At 40.2% G+C, this 18193-nt stretch overlaps 1 protein-coding gene across 1 annotated transcript; it reads left to right on the top strand.

Annotated features, from left to right (window-relative positions):
* The first annotated feature begins 961 nt into the window (after positions 1-961).
* On the top strand, positions 962-14582 carry fam53c (family with sequence similarity 53 member C). Its single transcript, XM_081390577.1, has 5 exons — positions 962-1275; positions 5797-6006; positions 6147-6204; positions 10347-11191; positions 13367-14582. The coding sequence occupies exons 3-5, from the start codon at positions 6198-6200 to the stop codon at positions 13637-13639; spliced, it is 1125 nt and encodes a 374-aa protein (XP_081246703.1). The 5' UTR covers positions 962-1275; positions 5797-6006; positions 6147-6197; the 3' UTR covers positions 13640-14582.
* The last annotated feature ends 3611 nt before the right edge of the window (positions 14583-18193 follow it).

Genomic DNA, 18193 nt, shown 5'->3' with positions numbered 1-18193 from the left:
TACATGGACAATAACAGGATCGGTTACAAAAACTTGCACTTTGAAACCAGTTTTCAAAAGTTAGCTTTTTTTCTCTTTTTCTTCCCAAGCCCCCAAAACGCTGTTGTCGTAAATTAATAGCTAAAACGCGTACGTTTTTAGTTGAAAACTGTCGTGTAAACGGCCCCTAAAGGGATGATGCATTAAATGTAATTGTCATTTACTCACCCTCATGTTATTCCAAACCTGTATGTGTTTCTTTTTTCTGTTGAACAAAATATATTTTGAAGAATGTTGGTAACCAGTTGACGGTAGCCACTGACTTCCATAGTTTTTTCAACTGTCTGGTTACCAATATTCTTCAAAATATCTTATTTTGTGTTTAACAGAACTGTACAGGTTTGGAGCAATTTTCATTTTTGGGTGAACTTTAATCTCACCTGTTAAAGTATCCTCACTCATATAATTGTACCTTTTTATTAGGCTCAATTACATGAGCAATGCAAGTTTATAGATTGGGTATGTTAGTACGAAGTTATTAGAATGTGGAGAAATGCTAGTCAAACACTTGGCGACTAGCTTTGTTTGCCATTTTACCTTGTGAATAATCTGATTTCATTTAGAGTTTATTTTCAGGATAAATATATAGGCTATTGCATATATCCTTCCTGAAAATAAGCACTAAATTAGATGGGGAATTACTAAAAAATCATGCAAATCCCTTTATAGAGTTCACTACAATTCCCATGATTCTGAGAGTCGTATTATTCTCAGGATCGGTTCAGTCCAAGAGAGTCACTGTACTGTATTGTCTGACACTTCACAGCTTTATATCGTCCATTTATTCATCTGATAACATTTGCTCCCTTTTACTAGTTCTCATGCAGGTCCTTGCAGGCGTTTGATAAACCCGAGACCGTATATGCCCTGAATGTTATTTACAAATTCCTCCATAGAAGGGACGCACTTATTTTTCCCTAGTGGGCGACATTGAGAAGACAGTCTGTATCGACCAAGCGTGCAATTGCAGACCTATCCACAATTTTACACGATCCTTTAAATCATCTCTATCGGTCTTCGCTTATGACCCAGCATATGGTATTTTAACGATATGTTTTTGGTGAACCGAGCAGTCGACAATTGTATACAGAGATATTTCCAGTCCAAAGCGAGGACGGTTTGTATTAGACAGCAAGCCGACCTGCTTTAGCTTCTTGTACCGAATCGCCTGAATCTCTCGGTTGCGAGCAACATACAAGGCCTGGGGTTTTATCGACCACTCTCGGTTGACTCAAGGTAAGCCATTATCGTCGAAAATCATCAGTGCATCCTCGTTTAAATGTTGCATTCTTCATATAAATATGTAGGTTTGCTGCAGTCGGGCTCATTGTGCATGGCTTAACATCTAGAAATTGGCTCGTGGGGCAGAATTGCATTTCATAAACGCGTGTAAACAAATCTGCAGCACATGGCAGGGATGCAGTAATTCGCTTTTGCAGATTTGCGAACAGAACTGACCCCTATGAAACGGGAAGACATTCTATAGCTTTATTTCTGTAATAGGCCTGTTTACAGCTCCGCGTTAGCTACTATAGCCCGGGTCGCCTGTTCCTGATTGGCTTGACATGCAGCCTGTTATTTTTAATCATCATGCAATGAATGGCGTTTTCTAAAATGTAAAATATAGAATTAGAGTTTTAGGGTTTCATGTGTTATACGCTTGCATAAGCTGCAAAATCAAGCAAATAGAGTAATGTTACAACCGGTTCACGCGATATGAAAACGCTTTCTGTTTCCTAATGTCGACCGATGCATATTTATAGTCTCAATTCATTCGCTTGCCTTCGGCGCGCAGAAATCAATATACTCTTAATGTGTATACATGCTCAGAATGGCTAAACTTGGCTAATGTCCCGTGCAAACCTCACGCTCGCGCTTCAGTAATGTAACCCAGTGGCCTAGCCCGACCTTCAGCGCGATTTTATTCTGTTTTGTTAATGGCGATGCGATCGTGAAATATGTGTGTGTATATATGTATGCACACAGACACACACATATCTTTTATTTCGTCAGATTATTTGAATCGTAGACGAAGGATATGTTGTGCTACATGTCACGCTTAATGTGCTTATAATGGAGATGACAGGCAGGCTCCCCCTCCCCCTCCATCATCAGCCGCGACCGCTCAGCGCGTTACCAAGGCAACGGCGGAACCGAACCCGAATATTCTCGTGACCGCCATGAAACGTCATTACTAGCGACGTTTCTTCACTTAAATCAGCATCTGTGAATTATTCTTTTCTTACCTCACTATCTAAATCAGAGGTTTTTTATTATTTTAGATGCATGGACCCTATATACGATCATCCTTGTGGGAGGAACCCCCATCCTAAATTTAAAATTTTTTTATACTGTGAAAATGAATACTTTAAATATGTCTAAAATATTATTTGGAAAATATTTAAATTATATTCATTTGTTTTTCTACTCATTATAGTGCTGTACTGGAAGAGTTATTTATTTATTTATTCATTTTAATTAATACATATTTAACCCTAACCTTTGTAATTAGTGTAAAGCGACCTTGGGTGTTGGAAAGGTGCTATATAAATAAAAAGGATTATTAATTTATTTAATATTTAATATCACACTGTTTTTGTTTACACTTTTTCACAGACCCCCTAGCACTCCCTTGTGTCCCCTAAGGGGCCCCGGACCCCAGTTTAAAAAGTATTTGGGACTTATTAATCGGGCTGTGTATTGACAAACTTCACGATTCGATTCAATTCACAAGCTTGCGATTTGATTCCAATTTCTAATTGATATCGATTAATTTGGATATACCGTACATGGCAAATTTTCTCAATGAAAAACTCAACTTGTGAGTCGTGCTGTAAACTATACAGGGATTCAGTTGGTAGGGACTACATTCATATTGAAGGTATTAACTTATTTGTATATAAACACTTAAATTACACAGGAATTACACAGTACAATTAGTTTTTTGAAATATAAACATTTACATTGTGGCTGTCATAACAACTTCACAAATTTTATTCAAACATACAATAAATAGGCTACTGAAGAACAGTAAAAAATATATATAATGAATATGTAATATGGTGCATATATGTAGCAAAATGCTCCCCTCAAGTTTTTTTTTTTTTACCTGACTAAGGAGTTTATGGTCATTGAAAGGCTTTTCTGAGGTAAATATAACATTACGTGATATATTGTTGCAATTTATTGACGTCTTTCGGTGGTTGAAATACTGATTGAGCGATTAAACGAGACATGATACAGATTTCGGTAAGCTGTACTGTACTGTATCATGTTTATTTTGAGCTGTAACTAGTAGTAAAGCAGAAGAGATGATCATTTCACGTGCGCTGCCGCTTCGCTTGATCTGAGGCGGCAACAGCGATCTGTCAGTGCACATTAAAGAGTGCCGAAACGGTCTCTATTTTTTACATTTCGTAATAAAATGGAGAGTATTTGAAATCTGACACTTTGTTTTATATCAAAAGTAACAAAGCTTATTGCGAGTTACTGGATGGGATGTGCTCTACAATGTTCTGTTCATTCGTCAACTGAAAACAGCAAAATCGAGAAAAATGAGAATCGATTAAAATCAAGTAATCAAATTTTTTTTTTTTTACCCAGCCATTCTTATTAATAACAAGCACTAGACTAGTATCTATACATCAGTCATGTCGGACGATGTGTTTTTAGTGCTTGGTGTGCCAGTGAGCACAGACAGGGAAGGATGTGTTGGTAGGAGTTCCCACAGTGGCATCAGGCCAGCGGAACAGCCGGATCCTTGACTGTGCAGCTTTCCCAGACACCTGTCACCAAGCAGCCGCTATTCATGTGTGCTGTAATGGGAGACCACTAGCAGACTGGGCCGTTGCCCTGCAGGGTTACAGTCCTTAGCGGAGCTTGGAAAGCGAGAACTTCAATCACTTTTGTCTTATTAAAATATAATCTGACTATACATCAAAAGAGAAATATAAGTTTAGCACAAGAATAGCCAAATATTGATTCAAATTTGGTCATATTCTGTTCGTGTTAGTGTCTCAAATAGATTTGTATGGCTGCCATTAAAAATATAATATTTGCCTTATAAAATCAGTATTTTAGTTTATAGGAATCTGAAGAGAAAACCTATAATTTCTTTTGTGAGCATATTTTCCAGTGTTGTTTTGTTGGTACTTGCAAGTCAGTCACCTGAAATTCCTGGTTTGTTTCAGTGTAAAAGTGTGATGTCAGCAATTTAGTATTAAGGACTTATTAATCAAAGGGAATTTTATATGTGCGCTGTAGGCAATGCATAGTAAATGAAGACGGCTCATACAGTACCTGCTTTATAAAGAGGATTGTTTGTACTATGAAAGTAATGGAGGTAAAATGATTCCACCCATTTTATACCGGCCTCATGGTGTGTTTAATCATTTTTTTTAGAAAGGAGATGGCGAAATATATTTAGCCAGGGAAAGGCTCGGAAATAAAACAAAAAATAAAACAAAATTCTGTGCGTACTTTTGCAAAGTTTTGTTAAACGGGAATGGCTCTCATCAAGGATTTATACTCTTCCTTGTAAACATGAACAAGTTTTACATGTGAGCTCAACTGTAGACTTCAAAAATTTGAATGGGACAAGACATTTAAAAGCATTTTCATTCAGAGTAGATCAGGAATACTTTGTAGTTTTGCTAATTGTAATATTCTTTACACTTTCCGCAGCTAAGTAACTCAAGAGACTGGGAGATCCTGCTATTCTGGAACATTTACCATCAACTTTTAACTGTTTTTCATGTTCCACCATTTTGTATTGCCCTTAGGGCTGAGATGGTGGCCGTTTTTTACCACCATGGTGGTAATGGACTAACTACTGGTGGTATATATATATATATATTGACCTAACCTAAATTAATTTTGAAATAATAAAACATAATAATAAATGAGGCTTAAACATCAGTTTCGTGTTTATTTTAGCACTTCTGTCAGTGAAACAACACACTACAGCCTGTAACACATTGAAATAAACATAAGAATGTTAAATATTACATGAAAAAACATTTGTTTTATATACCTCGAAAAAAGATATATGTCTCGTCCTATATGCTGCTCTGTGCTTTGAGAGGGATGTGGGACACGAGCAGGACAGAGACCATTGCAGGGTCCGAAATTGCATACTGTCTGAGTAGGCACTACATTTCCTAAATTGAATTTAAACTTACTTTGCGACCGTTAAATGAAATTCGCCATCCGCTTACTACATCCGCATGTTGTTACTGTCACATGACCTACCAGCAGTCGCTTCACTCCCATTTATAAATCCTCTCCCATGGCCTCATGGGATAGTAAAGTGTCCATCGTATGCACATCTCAGCATCTCACTGGAAGTAGTAGTAGGTAATCTGGGGACTTTTCGTCTACTGTTTATCGAATGCTATGCATTCGGACATACTACTCTGTTGGTGTACTGTTTTTCGCATATTATATAGTAGGAAAGTATTCGATTTCGGATGCAGTGTATCTCTTATCTAATATCTTGATGTTCAAGCAACAACCAAATGTGTCATTTAGCGTTCAGATACATTTATTTAAAGGGGTCATAATCATGAGGAATTAGTTCCTTGAGTCAGATCCAGACAACACACTGTAATTCAAAAACATCTGAAGAGTCCAAAAAAAACTAAAATATGAATATTTTTAACAAAATAAACTTGAATAATATTGTATGTTTTTTTTATCATAAGAAAAATAATAAAATTGATTAAATATCTAATTATTTTTTTTACTTCTGTGCCCCAGGTGAGGACGTCATCATGGTTCCTGAGTGAGACCGAGCGAGCGAGCAGCGTGTCCTGGATGTTTGGTGGACAGTGTTTCAGTTTTATTTAGTGTACATCAGCCTCTTTCCCCACCTTTCCTTCCTCCTCCAATTTGCCATGCCATGGTTTCGTTAAATGTTAATCAACAACGTTGTCCCAGCATCAGCACCGACCACTGGACAGCAAACTGGTAAAACCTGTGTTTTAGATCTCAGCACAGTATGATGTAATTCACTTTATCATTTAAGATGTGTAGTAGGCTAAGTCAAGCTCTCCAGAATATCTGTCTGTTAATGCAATGCAATTAATCTTTTCTTTTTCTTCTTTCAGTCTCTACTTCATCGTCAGAGCCCCGAAACCAGCCGGCCCACAGATGGATTGATGCCTGGTATGTAACTTATCTGACCTCTCTTGAGTATCTGGAGCATTGATCTATCACTTTAAATAGCTCCTTAATTTGAAGTGCAGAGTTTCTTGGTTATTCTGAGTTTCAAGTGAACATAACAAACGTAAACCCCCTTTTATTTAATTTACAAACACTTTATTTGATTCCTGTTTACACCTGGTATTAAGATGAGTTTTGTTCGATCGGATCACAAGTAGACGAGGGAGACACAAACCCGTTTACACCTGGTGTTTTAATCCGTTTCAGATCTTTCGATCTAATGGACAAAATAAGCTTGCACAATTTACTTATGAACGCACCCGGAGACAACGGAAAAACATACGGAGAGCAGTAACTTTCGTTTTTGCTCTGACAGCCGCAAAACCACGACAAACGCGGTGAGTGAGTGTTAAGCCCTGTTCACACCGCCAGCGACTTTGTTGCTGTATGTCGCTAGTCTCTGTACTGTGAAGTCGCTTGTGGGCGTTCATAGTGTTGTCGCTCTAATGTTATTGGTGCACGTCTGGCCATATCTATACAAAATACCATCACAAGTGACTAGGAATTAGGCTCAAAAGAAACAGTATGCTGTTGGGAGAGTGTTTTTATATTACCACAGCAGTGTTCAGTGGATTAAATCATTTAGCCTACTGGATTAACGATCGATCAGTCAACAGATTAACTCATACTGTCATAAATTACTAAAACGTCATTCCAATTTGACAAAAATAATCAATTTTCTTGTCCCTAATAGTCAACATAATACAGGGGAAACTGTAAAATGAACTGCAGCAGTGCTAAACTTAAACTTGCATCATAAAATTACAACACTTGAACTAAATGTGTGAATTAAACTCACTGAAGGGCCCTACACACCGGGACGAATATCGGCGCGCGTTATTCGCCAGCGTTTTTCAACGCCTTTTTCTGTGTTCACACCCAAGCGATTTTCGCTGACGATGAGCCGAGTGAACATGCAAATTCATTCCCTGACATTAGATGGCGCTTAATGTAAAACAGAAACCACTCCATAACAGTTCTCTTTTATCAAGATGTTTGTAGTCGCTGTCGCGTTTGTCACAGTTCTTTATGTTCCGACACCAACGAGACCAGCAGCTCTACAATCATCTTGCCTTGCATCTTCCTCGTCTTATTTCTTCCCGGCAGTGTTTAGACGCTACTTGGTGTATATCTTCTTCGCCGTTACGTATGTGTGCTCGGCAAGACCGTTTTGTGTTTGAGCGCCCCCAAGTTGTGTTTTACTGTAACTTCAGAAGCTCCAGACACGTGAGCAAAAGCGCCAATCTCATTGGTCGGATAGTTTTTGACGCAGCGCGTCAAACCAAAAAAACGAACCCGAGGCGTTTTTTAAAAAATGACGCTTTTACGCGTGGCGTTTTTCGCGCCGGTGTGCACACTCACATTAGCGCCCTTTGTTTAGTCATGAGGCGTTAAACGTCGGCGAATATCGCGCGCAAAATTCGTCCCGGTGTGAACAGGCCTTGAGACTGTCGACAGTTTCTTTTCCATGCATCATTTTATTATATCCATGTATGTGGTTACAGTCAAATCATATAATACAGTGAAATCGCCCTCGAGCTCTTCTGTCTTGCCTGCACTCGAGACGGTGACGTGAGCTGAGCTCCACTGAAAGTCTTCTTTCCTATTGGTTGTCGTTCGCGAAAATCGCTTCTCATTTGCTTAAAGTTGAAATTTCGGGAACTTTTGTCGCACGTCTCGTGTCGCTTGACACGCCCACATTCTGTCGCCAACGGTCACTGACGCTCGTGTCGCCGGAAGTCGCCAGCGTTCCATTGAAATGAATGGGATCATGTCGCTTTGTCGCTCCGTGTCGCTGGCGGTGTGAATGGGGCTTTAGAAATCAGGAATGGTGAGAGTGACATTGTGTTTAAAAATCCCGTCTGGTTAGTGCGCTTCCCAGAATGTTTACACATTAGGTCAGTAGGTGGAGAGTAGGCTCTTTTGTGGCTGTTCGAACGTGAGTGACCACATGACCGCATGCGTTTACACTACGAAAGCAATCCGGTCAGATGCGTTTTTGACTACCTCGGAAGTGGTTGAAAGTGGACAAGCTCATAACGTTTTAGACCCCGTTAACACCTGTATTTAGAGTCGTCCACTTGTAATCCGAATGACGAAAACGCATCTTAAAGGGGTGGTTTACTGCCTTTTTTCTTTGCTTGATTGTGTTTATGGGCTGCAATATAACATGTCTTCGTGTTTCGTTTGTTAAAAAACGCCTTATTTTTCATAAATTTCACCTTTATTGTAAGCCGCTTCCTCCTCTGTCATTTGAACGACCGGTTGACTTCCTGATTCTATGAAACCACTCCCTCAGAAAGAGGCAATGAGCTCAGATTGGTTAGTTCGGCCGGTGTGTTGTAATTGGCTAAACTGCGTCCGGAATCTTCACGCCCATTACCTTTACGGGCGACAGTTGCATGTGCTCCGGTCAAATGTAATGGTGTCAATATTGCCTCATCAGTTTGAGCCAGAATCAGACCCAGAGAGCGGTGATGAAGAGAGTCAAGCAGAACCTCCGCAAACACGGCTCTTACTAAACGTTTCTGAATGGTAATTTATTTTATTTTATTATTATTCTCTCAAAGAATTTCCATACGCTGTTACTTGAAAATGCTACTGCTGTTTGTTAGCTTTTGAGATACGCTTTCCCCCTGATTAAACATTTAATATAACTGAATACATGACTGAGTAATACCGTTTTTTAAAGATATTGTTTTATTGATAGAATGAACAACCGTTTAACTATTCACAAAGCTTAGTTTACTCAGTTTGTCGTTTTCTTTAGGTGTACATGTGATAGCAGCTGAAGTTTGCTGTTGCGATAATTTTTTGAAGTTTGTACACGTTTGTCTTATACACACAAAATAGCATCGAACTAACTAGCTACTATAAACAAACAGCTTTGGCATTGGTTTGCGTTCTTGATCAATCAAAAAATTACGTCATAAAGTATACATGGAAAATACGTTTACAAAATTTGTACATATTACAAATTCGGGTCCAAAATGTTTGTACGCGTTTGTCATATACTAAAGCCAGCGCTGGCATTTTTTTACATCCTTGATAAAACTAAAACATTACGTCTTAAATTATACAGGCAAATACATTTAAAATGATTAAACCTTATTTGCAGGTTGTGGCCTCTGGTTTTAAAGCTGTAACTGCTTCATGTTGGAGTAATAGTTTCTTGTTGAATCCGGCATTGAACTCGTGTAGATTCTGGAAGCTGTCTTCCGTAAAATGTGCAGCACAGAGAGCTAAACTACGATTGTAATTGTCAGGAACATAACCAAACTTAAATTTTAACCATTGTTGACGAACTACAGCGTCTGTAGGAAGCCTGAACACAGAAGACCTGACAGCTACAGCTCTCCACTATAACTCCTCCTCTTCGACAGCAGAACATGTTCCGGAGGGAGGGTGGATGTAAATGTATGGGTTAGTTACGTATAAAACCCGGGAAGTATCTCGTTGTAGTCCCATTCGAGACGTTTTTGTAGGCATTCAACTTCCTGATTTTTAAAAGACAATATCTCCGCTTACGTTGAACTTTAAGCGCAGCAACTTTGCAGATACTGTTCATGCACCAACAGCAACATTACACAGTATTTAAAATGAAAAAAGTGAAATAGCAATCAACCACCCCTTTAATACCAGGTGTAAACAGGGCCATAAACACAATGAAGCGTAACTTGAAGTAAAAGCGGACTAGTAAGTAAATGAGTTTACCCGTTCGGTGTAATGATGTTTTTGACCCCAACAACCTCTGTAGTGCCATTTTTAGCCACTTATTAGCAATTGCCTAAATTGGCTGATGTATTTTATTTTGTAGAACATATGTGTCTTGAGCTTATCTTAACTACAGACCTTATTTCAGACATTCAAAAAACCAATTCACTTCAGGACGATGGAACCAGAAGTGCTAAAATGCTAACTCATTTCTGGGTTTTGGGCCTACAAAAATATGTCTGCAGCACCCTATAAAGACTTTGTCATTGTACCAATATGTAATGTCTTCCAAATGTCACATGCTCCCCACAATTGATGCTGAGGAGCACAGAAGGGTATTAACTCGTGCAACTCTGTCCGACCTCTTTCAGAGAGCAGTTACTGGCAGCTCTGCCCTCCTTCGAAGGCCAGCCTGCAGGGGGTGCTCAGCTCCAGCTTCCCCCCCGGCCCCGTGCCCCTGGGTCCTCCAGAAAGCCACCTGCCGGAGGGGGATGCCCTGAACCGTCCGCTCGCCCCTAGCACCTCTGTGACGGACCTGTCTTTTCCCGGGCCTCCCCCTCCCCCCCCGCCACCCCCCAAACGCCACTGTCGTTCGCTGTCTGTACCAGAGGACCTTTCACGCTGCCGGTACACCTGGCGGCCGAGCGCCTCCAAGGTCTGGACACCAGTGAACCGCCGATGCCACAGTGGAGGGGGCGCGGGGGGGCCGTGTCCACTGCGTGCCCCCAGCTCCTCGTTAAACTCCTCGCTGCATTCTTCTTCCAGCCCCACCTTTTTCAGTCTGGCCCTCTCCCCAGATTCCCCACTGCCGTGGACTTTCCCCTGGGATCCGAGTGACGTTGCCGGAGGCGGCGCCTGCTGCTGCTTCTTCCCCTCGCCATCCTCATGCTCCTCCTCTCCCTCGCCGCTCCACCCGCCGCCTCCGCCACAGAGGCGCTTTTCCCTCTCTCCCGTCCTCATCCGAGAAGCTGCCGCCCAGTTCCTGCCGCCACCTCCGGTGCCCCCGCAAATCACGTCTCACCCTCCGGCGGTGCCGGCCTCGCCCTCGTCCGCCTGCAGCACTCCGTCTTCGGTGCGCCGTGCTCTTCCTCCTCAACTTCCACGGTGCCATTCTCAGCCCTGCGACCTTCTCCTGCTCAAACCTGGCCTAAAACGCCGGAGGGACCCGGACAGACCATGCGCACGGCCTGTGCTAGACTTCGCCAAAATGACTCAGGTATGCGTTTGCTAGTTACTACAGCTACTGTTACTAAAAATATCTTCTTTTTTTTTTGTGGAGGAAAAGGAGGCAGTCGACTGTACGATAAAGACATTTCAAAATGTGACATGAAATAGCGTGTAAAGTAGGGCTAGGTATTGATACAGATTTCTTGATTCTATTTTATTTGATTCAATTCCTGTTCACAAGCTCTTGACCTTACAGATTTAATAATAAAAATAATAATCCCCCTCAAAACAAATGTCTGTAACACTTTACAATAAGGTTCATTAGTTAACATTAGTTAATGTATTAATGAACTAACAATGAGCAATACATTTGTTACAGTATTTATTAATCTTTGTTAATGTTAGTTCATAAAAATACAGCTGTTCATTGTTTGTTCATGTTAGTTCACAGTGCATTAATAATGTTAAATACAACCTTTGATTTTAATAATGTATTAGTAAATGTTGAAATTAATATTAACTTAGATTAATTAATGCTGTAGAACAGGGGTGGGCAAACTTTTTGGCTCAAGGGCCACACTGGGTTTTAAAAATTTGACAGAGGGCCGGCCCAGTAGCAGATTATGAAACACGATCTCATGAAAGTGCGTATCTATACCACAAATTTTATTTCTCGTGCCATTTATATGCCAAAAAGTTTTTTTTTTTTTTTTTTTGCGTGCATGCTACACACTGTAAACCCCTTGGTTAGGATTAGGGGTGTGGAGTGCGTGCCTATTACACGCCATAAAGTGCATATCATATGCACGCGAAAACATATTATGCACTACAAATACAATTCGTGTTATTCACACTTATTTCATAAGATCGGGCTGAGCAAACAGACAATGTTGTGGCAATGTCTGTGCGAAATTCAACAACTGAGAGATGACATTCTGACAATACATTTTTTTATGCTAGATATCCCCCATTTAGCATGTTATGTTTTGATGTTAATTTTTAAAGATGTTAGATAATTATAGCCTATACTTTTTAAATATTGTTTATCCTTATTATTATTTAATGGCCTAACAGTAAATTAGAAACAAAACATCTGCAAGTGTACACTTAGAAGAGTAAAAATTACAGGTTACATTAATTCAACTTTATTAAAACTGAATGGCAATTTGCACTTCCAAAAGTCATACATTTGTGGAAATAAACGAATATACAAATTTATTTTAAGAATAATAAAATAAAACATAAAAGGCAAAGGGAGATCAGAACATTTAATGAAAAAAAAAAAACGGGTTCTGTACATGGCAGACAGGGGAGCGTAGTTGAAAGCCGGACGATAAAGGTCGGTAAAAGGAATCGGGCAGGATACATCCACAAATCCAGAGGAGCAAAGAAACTAAATAGCAGACAAATCAAAGGAAAAACTAAGGTGTGCAAGCGGTTACCAAACATTTTTTTCTCATTGAGTTTCCAAAAAAGGAAAAAACATTAACGTGCAACAAGTCTATGCGCTTAAGTCGCTGTCTGTTTGGTTTCCATGGTGACGCGTCATTGCTTGTTACGTGACACACCTCAGCCACAACAGCGCTGAATGAATGATGATCTGCTTTTATGTCATTTTTCCTTTTTTACATTTGTTAGCTATGGCATGCAATATCTGATATTCCGATTGTCAAATATATGCAACGCTATATATATATATATAACGCAAAGTATTGCAAGAAAAAAGGCAAAATTAATGCGATCTTAAGACAATTTTTTTAAATAGGCTACTCGGCGGGCCGGATTAAACAGCCTAACGGGGCGCATGTGGCCCGCGGGCCGTAGTTTGCCCACCCCTGCTGTAGAAGTATTGTTCATTCTTAGTTCATGTTAACTAAGGTAGTTAACTAATGTTAACTAATGAACCTTATTGTGTCTAACTTCAACTGACAAATTGTTTTGTTTAAAAAACTTATAACTCTTGTCAGGTTGACTTATGAATATTAATTAGGTGCTGTAACATATGCCTAGTAATCCTTATTAAAAAACGTGTGCTAGCTATAGTAGCTTAACACGAATGTAATGAGTTTCACAGTTCACAGCAGAAACGATATGTGGCACCTGTGCATGGCACCTAAAACTCTTAAAATATACGATTGTGTCCCAAAAAGTTGTGGGGGCAATCTTAGAAATTACACCCATGTTTTTTCGTCACTAAACTAAACTGCTATCCCTTTATTTTCAGACTCGAAGCACAGACCCTCTTAGTTATATGGAACGTGGCAGATTGGCCTGTGGAGGCGATGTCTGTATGGGCCTTGAGCCCTTTTTTGGAGACTTCAGAGGCTCATGTTCACCAGCTGAAGGCCTGGGTAGGACAAGTATCGGGCCGTTAAGTGAAAGTGACGAGGAGGAGGAGAGAGAGGAGGAGGACCCTGAAGAGCGCGACGGAGGACAAACTAGCGTGTTTGAAAGGGATTGTACTGAACTAGATATCACCCTCATTGAGGAGAACTGAAAGTTATCTGGGGAAGATCTCCTCCCTCCCCCCCTCACCTCCACCGCCAGCATTCAGCTCTGCACCACCTGCTACCTTACACTGGCAGGCCTCTCAGGAACCCTGCTGCCCTCGCACGAGGCGCGCAGGCGTAGACGCCCATTAATGAAGACATGCCGACTACTATCATATGCAGGCAGTCACAGACGCTGACCCATCAACATTGTACATTCCAGAATGAGTTGCTGAGACAGTCTGAAGGATGCAAATATTTCAAAAAGGTTTTATGTGTATCGGACGTCCTCTTAGAAGTCATCTTCAAACTGACAGAACGGAACCGGAGGCGAACAGCTTCCCGCTTCTTTCTTTTTTTTTTGTCTTTCCTCTCGAATTGTTTTGATAGTAAGAATAGACTTTCTTGGATGACGGTTATAAATATCAGTGTTTTGTTCGGTTGAAATTTAAAAGGGCAGTATGACATAGCAGTATTTACTCTGCAGACCTTTATACTTCCTGACGAAGGTCCATCTAATTCAACATAAGCCTTAAGATGCCTGTTTTTTTTCTTCCTCTTAATCAAAAGATTCCTCAAGGAAATTAATTGTGTACTGTAGCTGTTGTTCTGTTTTTTTTTCTTCTTTTTTTTTCTGCAGACTCTCTTTTTTTATCTGTACAATGCATTCCTCTAAAACTGAAATGTGTATACATTTATTAATGCACTGTATTTGGGACATTTAGAAAGAAACAATGAAAGCAACCACTGTATTCTGAAGGCACATTGTTATACTGTATTGTACAGCGAGTATTTGTTCAAATAAGTTGTGTAAAGATGGTAGCTCGAAGGTTGGAGACAGGCTATTTCTGTCATTTAGAGATTTTTTTTATTGTATGTGTGATCAATTCAGACTCGGTTTATGTAAAAATAAAGTTTATTTGAAATTATGGCGAGTTGACATACTAACCCAGATGAGTTTCCCTCATAATTAATGAATGGCAAAATAACATACATGCAACTGAGCTAAAATAATTTATTACTCTTTGCAATCTCCTGGATGTTATAAAATGGAATATCACATGCCTTTTGATGGTAAATTTCCCACTGAGGTATGTTGCATGGCATGCAAATTGAAACGCTTTTCATGTAGTGGACGTGGACGTGGTTTTTAAGTCTTTAACAGTAACTCAGTTATTCTTAGTTTCCCATCACATATTTTTCAATTCAATTCACATTTATTTGTATAGCGCTTCTTACAGTACACATTGTTTCAAAGCAGCTTTACAGAAAATGCATTTTTATACGGTACAATTAAGAGTAATCTGTTATCAGAGATGACTTTTAAAGTAATGTCCATATGGCAGAACTGTACAGTTTTAAGATAATACAGATCATGCGGGTAGCTAAATTTGTGTTTTCAGTTTAGAAGAAACAATGAGCATGTTAAAGCAACGATTAAGTTTTGTGATCATAGTGATTCCAACATATGGAAAATTTGGCAGTTTTGTATGTTGATTTTGTTGTAGTTTCTTACGAAGATATCGGCCACTATAAGGTAACCCAGTTTTATTTCCTTGTCAGATCCTGTTTTTACACAAATTTTGCCATTTGACTGTTATCACATGCTGATACTTTGAGCTTTAAATAGTAAAAAGAGGTCTACATAGTATAACTCCTCTTTTAGATGTTACTTACCTGGTGAAACTGGTAAAATGAGATAATTAACCTCTGTAGGACTGAAGCATAATGAGGCTGTGAAAGGATCTTCTGATGTAGTCAAGTCACAAACGTCTTGAACCAGAGCAGCTTTAGCAGGAATCTGTGACCAGGGAGGTTGAGAGAGGAGCTCTGTGACTGGGGCAGCATTAAGGCCCGTTCACATCAAGGACGATAACTATAAAGATAACGATAAAGATATAATTCTAAAAATCGTTCTCCATATTAAAGAATAACAGAGTTCACACCACAACTATAACGATAAAGATATGAGGAACGATATCGTTGGGATCACTTTCAGAACGATTTTTTTCCAGCTGTCAAACGATAAAACACTGACAGCCAATCAGAATCCATTCTACTGTAGCAGGTCATCCATTTTCGCTACTTTGAAACTGCAGCGCGGGCGCACGCGTGCTTAGAATAAAAAGACCGTTATCGGTCGTTGGTGTGGACGCATATATAGTTATCTTTATCGTTATCTTTATAGTTATCGTGCTTGGTGTGAACGGGCCTTTAGACACCAGATCTGGCTGGAAATATTTGTCCGCCGTGGCATGAATCTGCAGAGGAGCCTTTGTGGCGAACATGATGAGCATCATGTCAGGAACCGCTGGGAAGCCGTTTACCTGGGGCTGCTGTGACACAGAGCTGTGGAACCCTAGCGGTTCTGGGGTTACAGCAGCAGGACAGCTCTGAAAAGGTATGCAAGTAACCTCTTTGTTGCCTGTGACTCTGACCTCTGTGACCTCAGAAGGATCTGGAGCAGTAGTGTCAGGAACCATTATGGCGGCCTTGATTTCTGGAGCGGACCTGACACGATCTTTGGGACACAGTTCCTCGTGGATGGAACCTTTGGAGCAACAGTGTGAGGGACTTCTGAGGCCAGTGAAGCTGTGAAAAGGGTGTCCTGGGACTTTCAAGTCAGGATTCTCTGCGGGTCCTCAGCAGGTTCTAGAGCAGCAGTGACAGGAACCTTTATAACGACCCGTGACAGGATTTCTGGGCCCAAAGCAGCTGAGAAAGTGAGCTCTGTGGCCATTACTGAAACCTCTGATGCAGCCGTGACATGGATCTCTGGGACACGGGTGGCAATACCAGGAACCTGAGGTGTGGCAGTGCCAGGAACTTGACAGGGAGCTCTGGAAAGCTGTGGGTGACTCAACGAACTTAACTTATCTAGGCAAGTACCACAAGACGCTAAAACTACCGCCTCAAGCCAAGGCGCCAGACGCAACGAGGCCAGCCAGCCCCGCAAGACGCTAAGGCTGGAGGGACGGAGGGGCCATCCATGTCAGCCCGCCGGACGCAAGGCTGACCCTCTTCATAACCTACAGGGGGACCTGAAACATAATTAGAAATTTTACGTATTTCATAAGGCATAAAAATACTACAACTTGACATCTGTGCAGTGTATAAGGATTGCCTATATGACGTTGCAGCACGTAGGAAGCTGATGTCTATATTCAGATAATCAAACCCAACCAACAAAAAGCCAAAAAAACTAAAACAAGAAAGTGTCAATATATCTTCAAAATCATTTAACTTCTCTTAGACACAGTACCTTGAACCAGTCCTGGAATAGCATCTCCTCCAGAAGAAGCTCAAGCCTCTGCTCCGGCTTGCTCTTCAGGCAACCCCGAATAAGCATTCTGTGCAGAAAGATTGAGAGATGTCTGATTATTACATTAAACTTTACACTTGTTGTATAAGCTGTAAATGGGGAGATTCCTGCGTTATCCATAAGAATTTTTTTATAAAGCCACTGTTATCTCTGTTTTGCATGTTTAAGAGTTCAATTATCTTTCTTTGTTGTAATGAAATTCTCACCATCTGAAAAGCCTGGCTGGAACCAGACATCAGCATCCATCAAATTTATATCACTGCTGTCTGTGAAACGGCTGGTGATCATGGCAAACAGCAGCAAACACAACGTTAAATGCTTCCCATGGTACTCACCCTTCTCAAAGTACTCCGGAGGACAGTACCTTGCTGTTCCTGGAGGAAAGAGTTTGTCACAAGTCTAAGTTTGCTTTACCACTGCATGTTTTCTCTCTTTACTCTGACTGAAATGGCATTTAATTTTAGTCAACAAAAAGAATATTATGCTGAGAATGTTGTTGGTGCATTGTTAATATCTCGCTATGTCCCGCCGTGATGCTCCAAAAAACTGTGCATGTCCATGCAGGGCACGGGGTGCTCAAAGACCATGATGCATTGGTCGAGATGGTCCTGCCAGTCCAGCAGCTCTATGATGTGGCGACAGCTGGGGTCTTGATTGACATGTACGTCTGCAAGATGTCTGTTAAAGATCACTTCATCTGGAAAGCATCTGCTGTTTACTAACATCTGATAGACGTCTTTAAGATGTCATAAACATCTTAAAGACATTTTCTAAACGTATATTTGACATCTGACAGGAAATGTCCTATAGACGTATAGCAGATGAGCAAAAACTAAAAAAAATAGGTCTTCCAGATTTAAACACGCGTCTCCGTGACATACGTGTGCTATCATGGAAGAGTAATTTATATGTTTAGCTTTTTGGTTGACGTGTATGTGTTTGTAAAACATTTAGGTATTAAGATTGCATTAAACATGCATAACACACAGGCCTACAGTAGTGGCCTATAGTGATGTCCGGCCTAGGAAAATGTATAGGGTCATTAAAAACAAATATCCCCATCCGAACATCACTTTTTAAAATTTTATATTTTTTTAGCTTTTTTTTTTTTATTAATCTTTGTGTGATTCAAAATGTATGATATTATATTGTATAAATAAATATTTTATTATTGTTTTTGTTATCTTTAGGCCTAATGTTATTATTACACTTTACAGATTTTGTTTTAAACATTCTCATA

Source organism: Scardinius erythrophthalmus (assembly GCF_964197995.2).
Source record: "Scardinius erythrophthalmus genome assembly, chromosome: 17".
NCBI classification, from domain to species: Eukaryota; Metazoa; Chordata; class Actinopteri; order Cypriniformes; family Leuciscidae; genus Scardinius; species Scardinius erythrophthalmus.
The sequence above is the reverse complement of the archived record's forward strand: the minus strand, read 5'-3'. Positions and strand labels throughout refer to the sequence as shown.

Excerpts from the sequence above, each read along its gene's own strand:
- fam53c (XM_081390577.1), top strand. Across the intron at positions 11,192-13,366 it reads ACTTCGCCAAAATGACTCAG|ACTCGAAGCACAGACCCTCT; the intron begins GTATGCGTTTGC and ends CTTTATTTTCAG.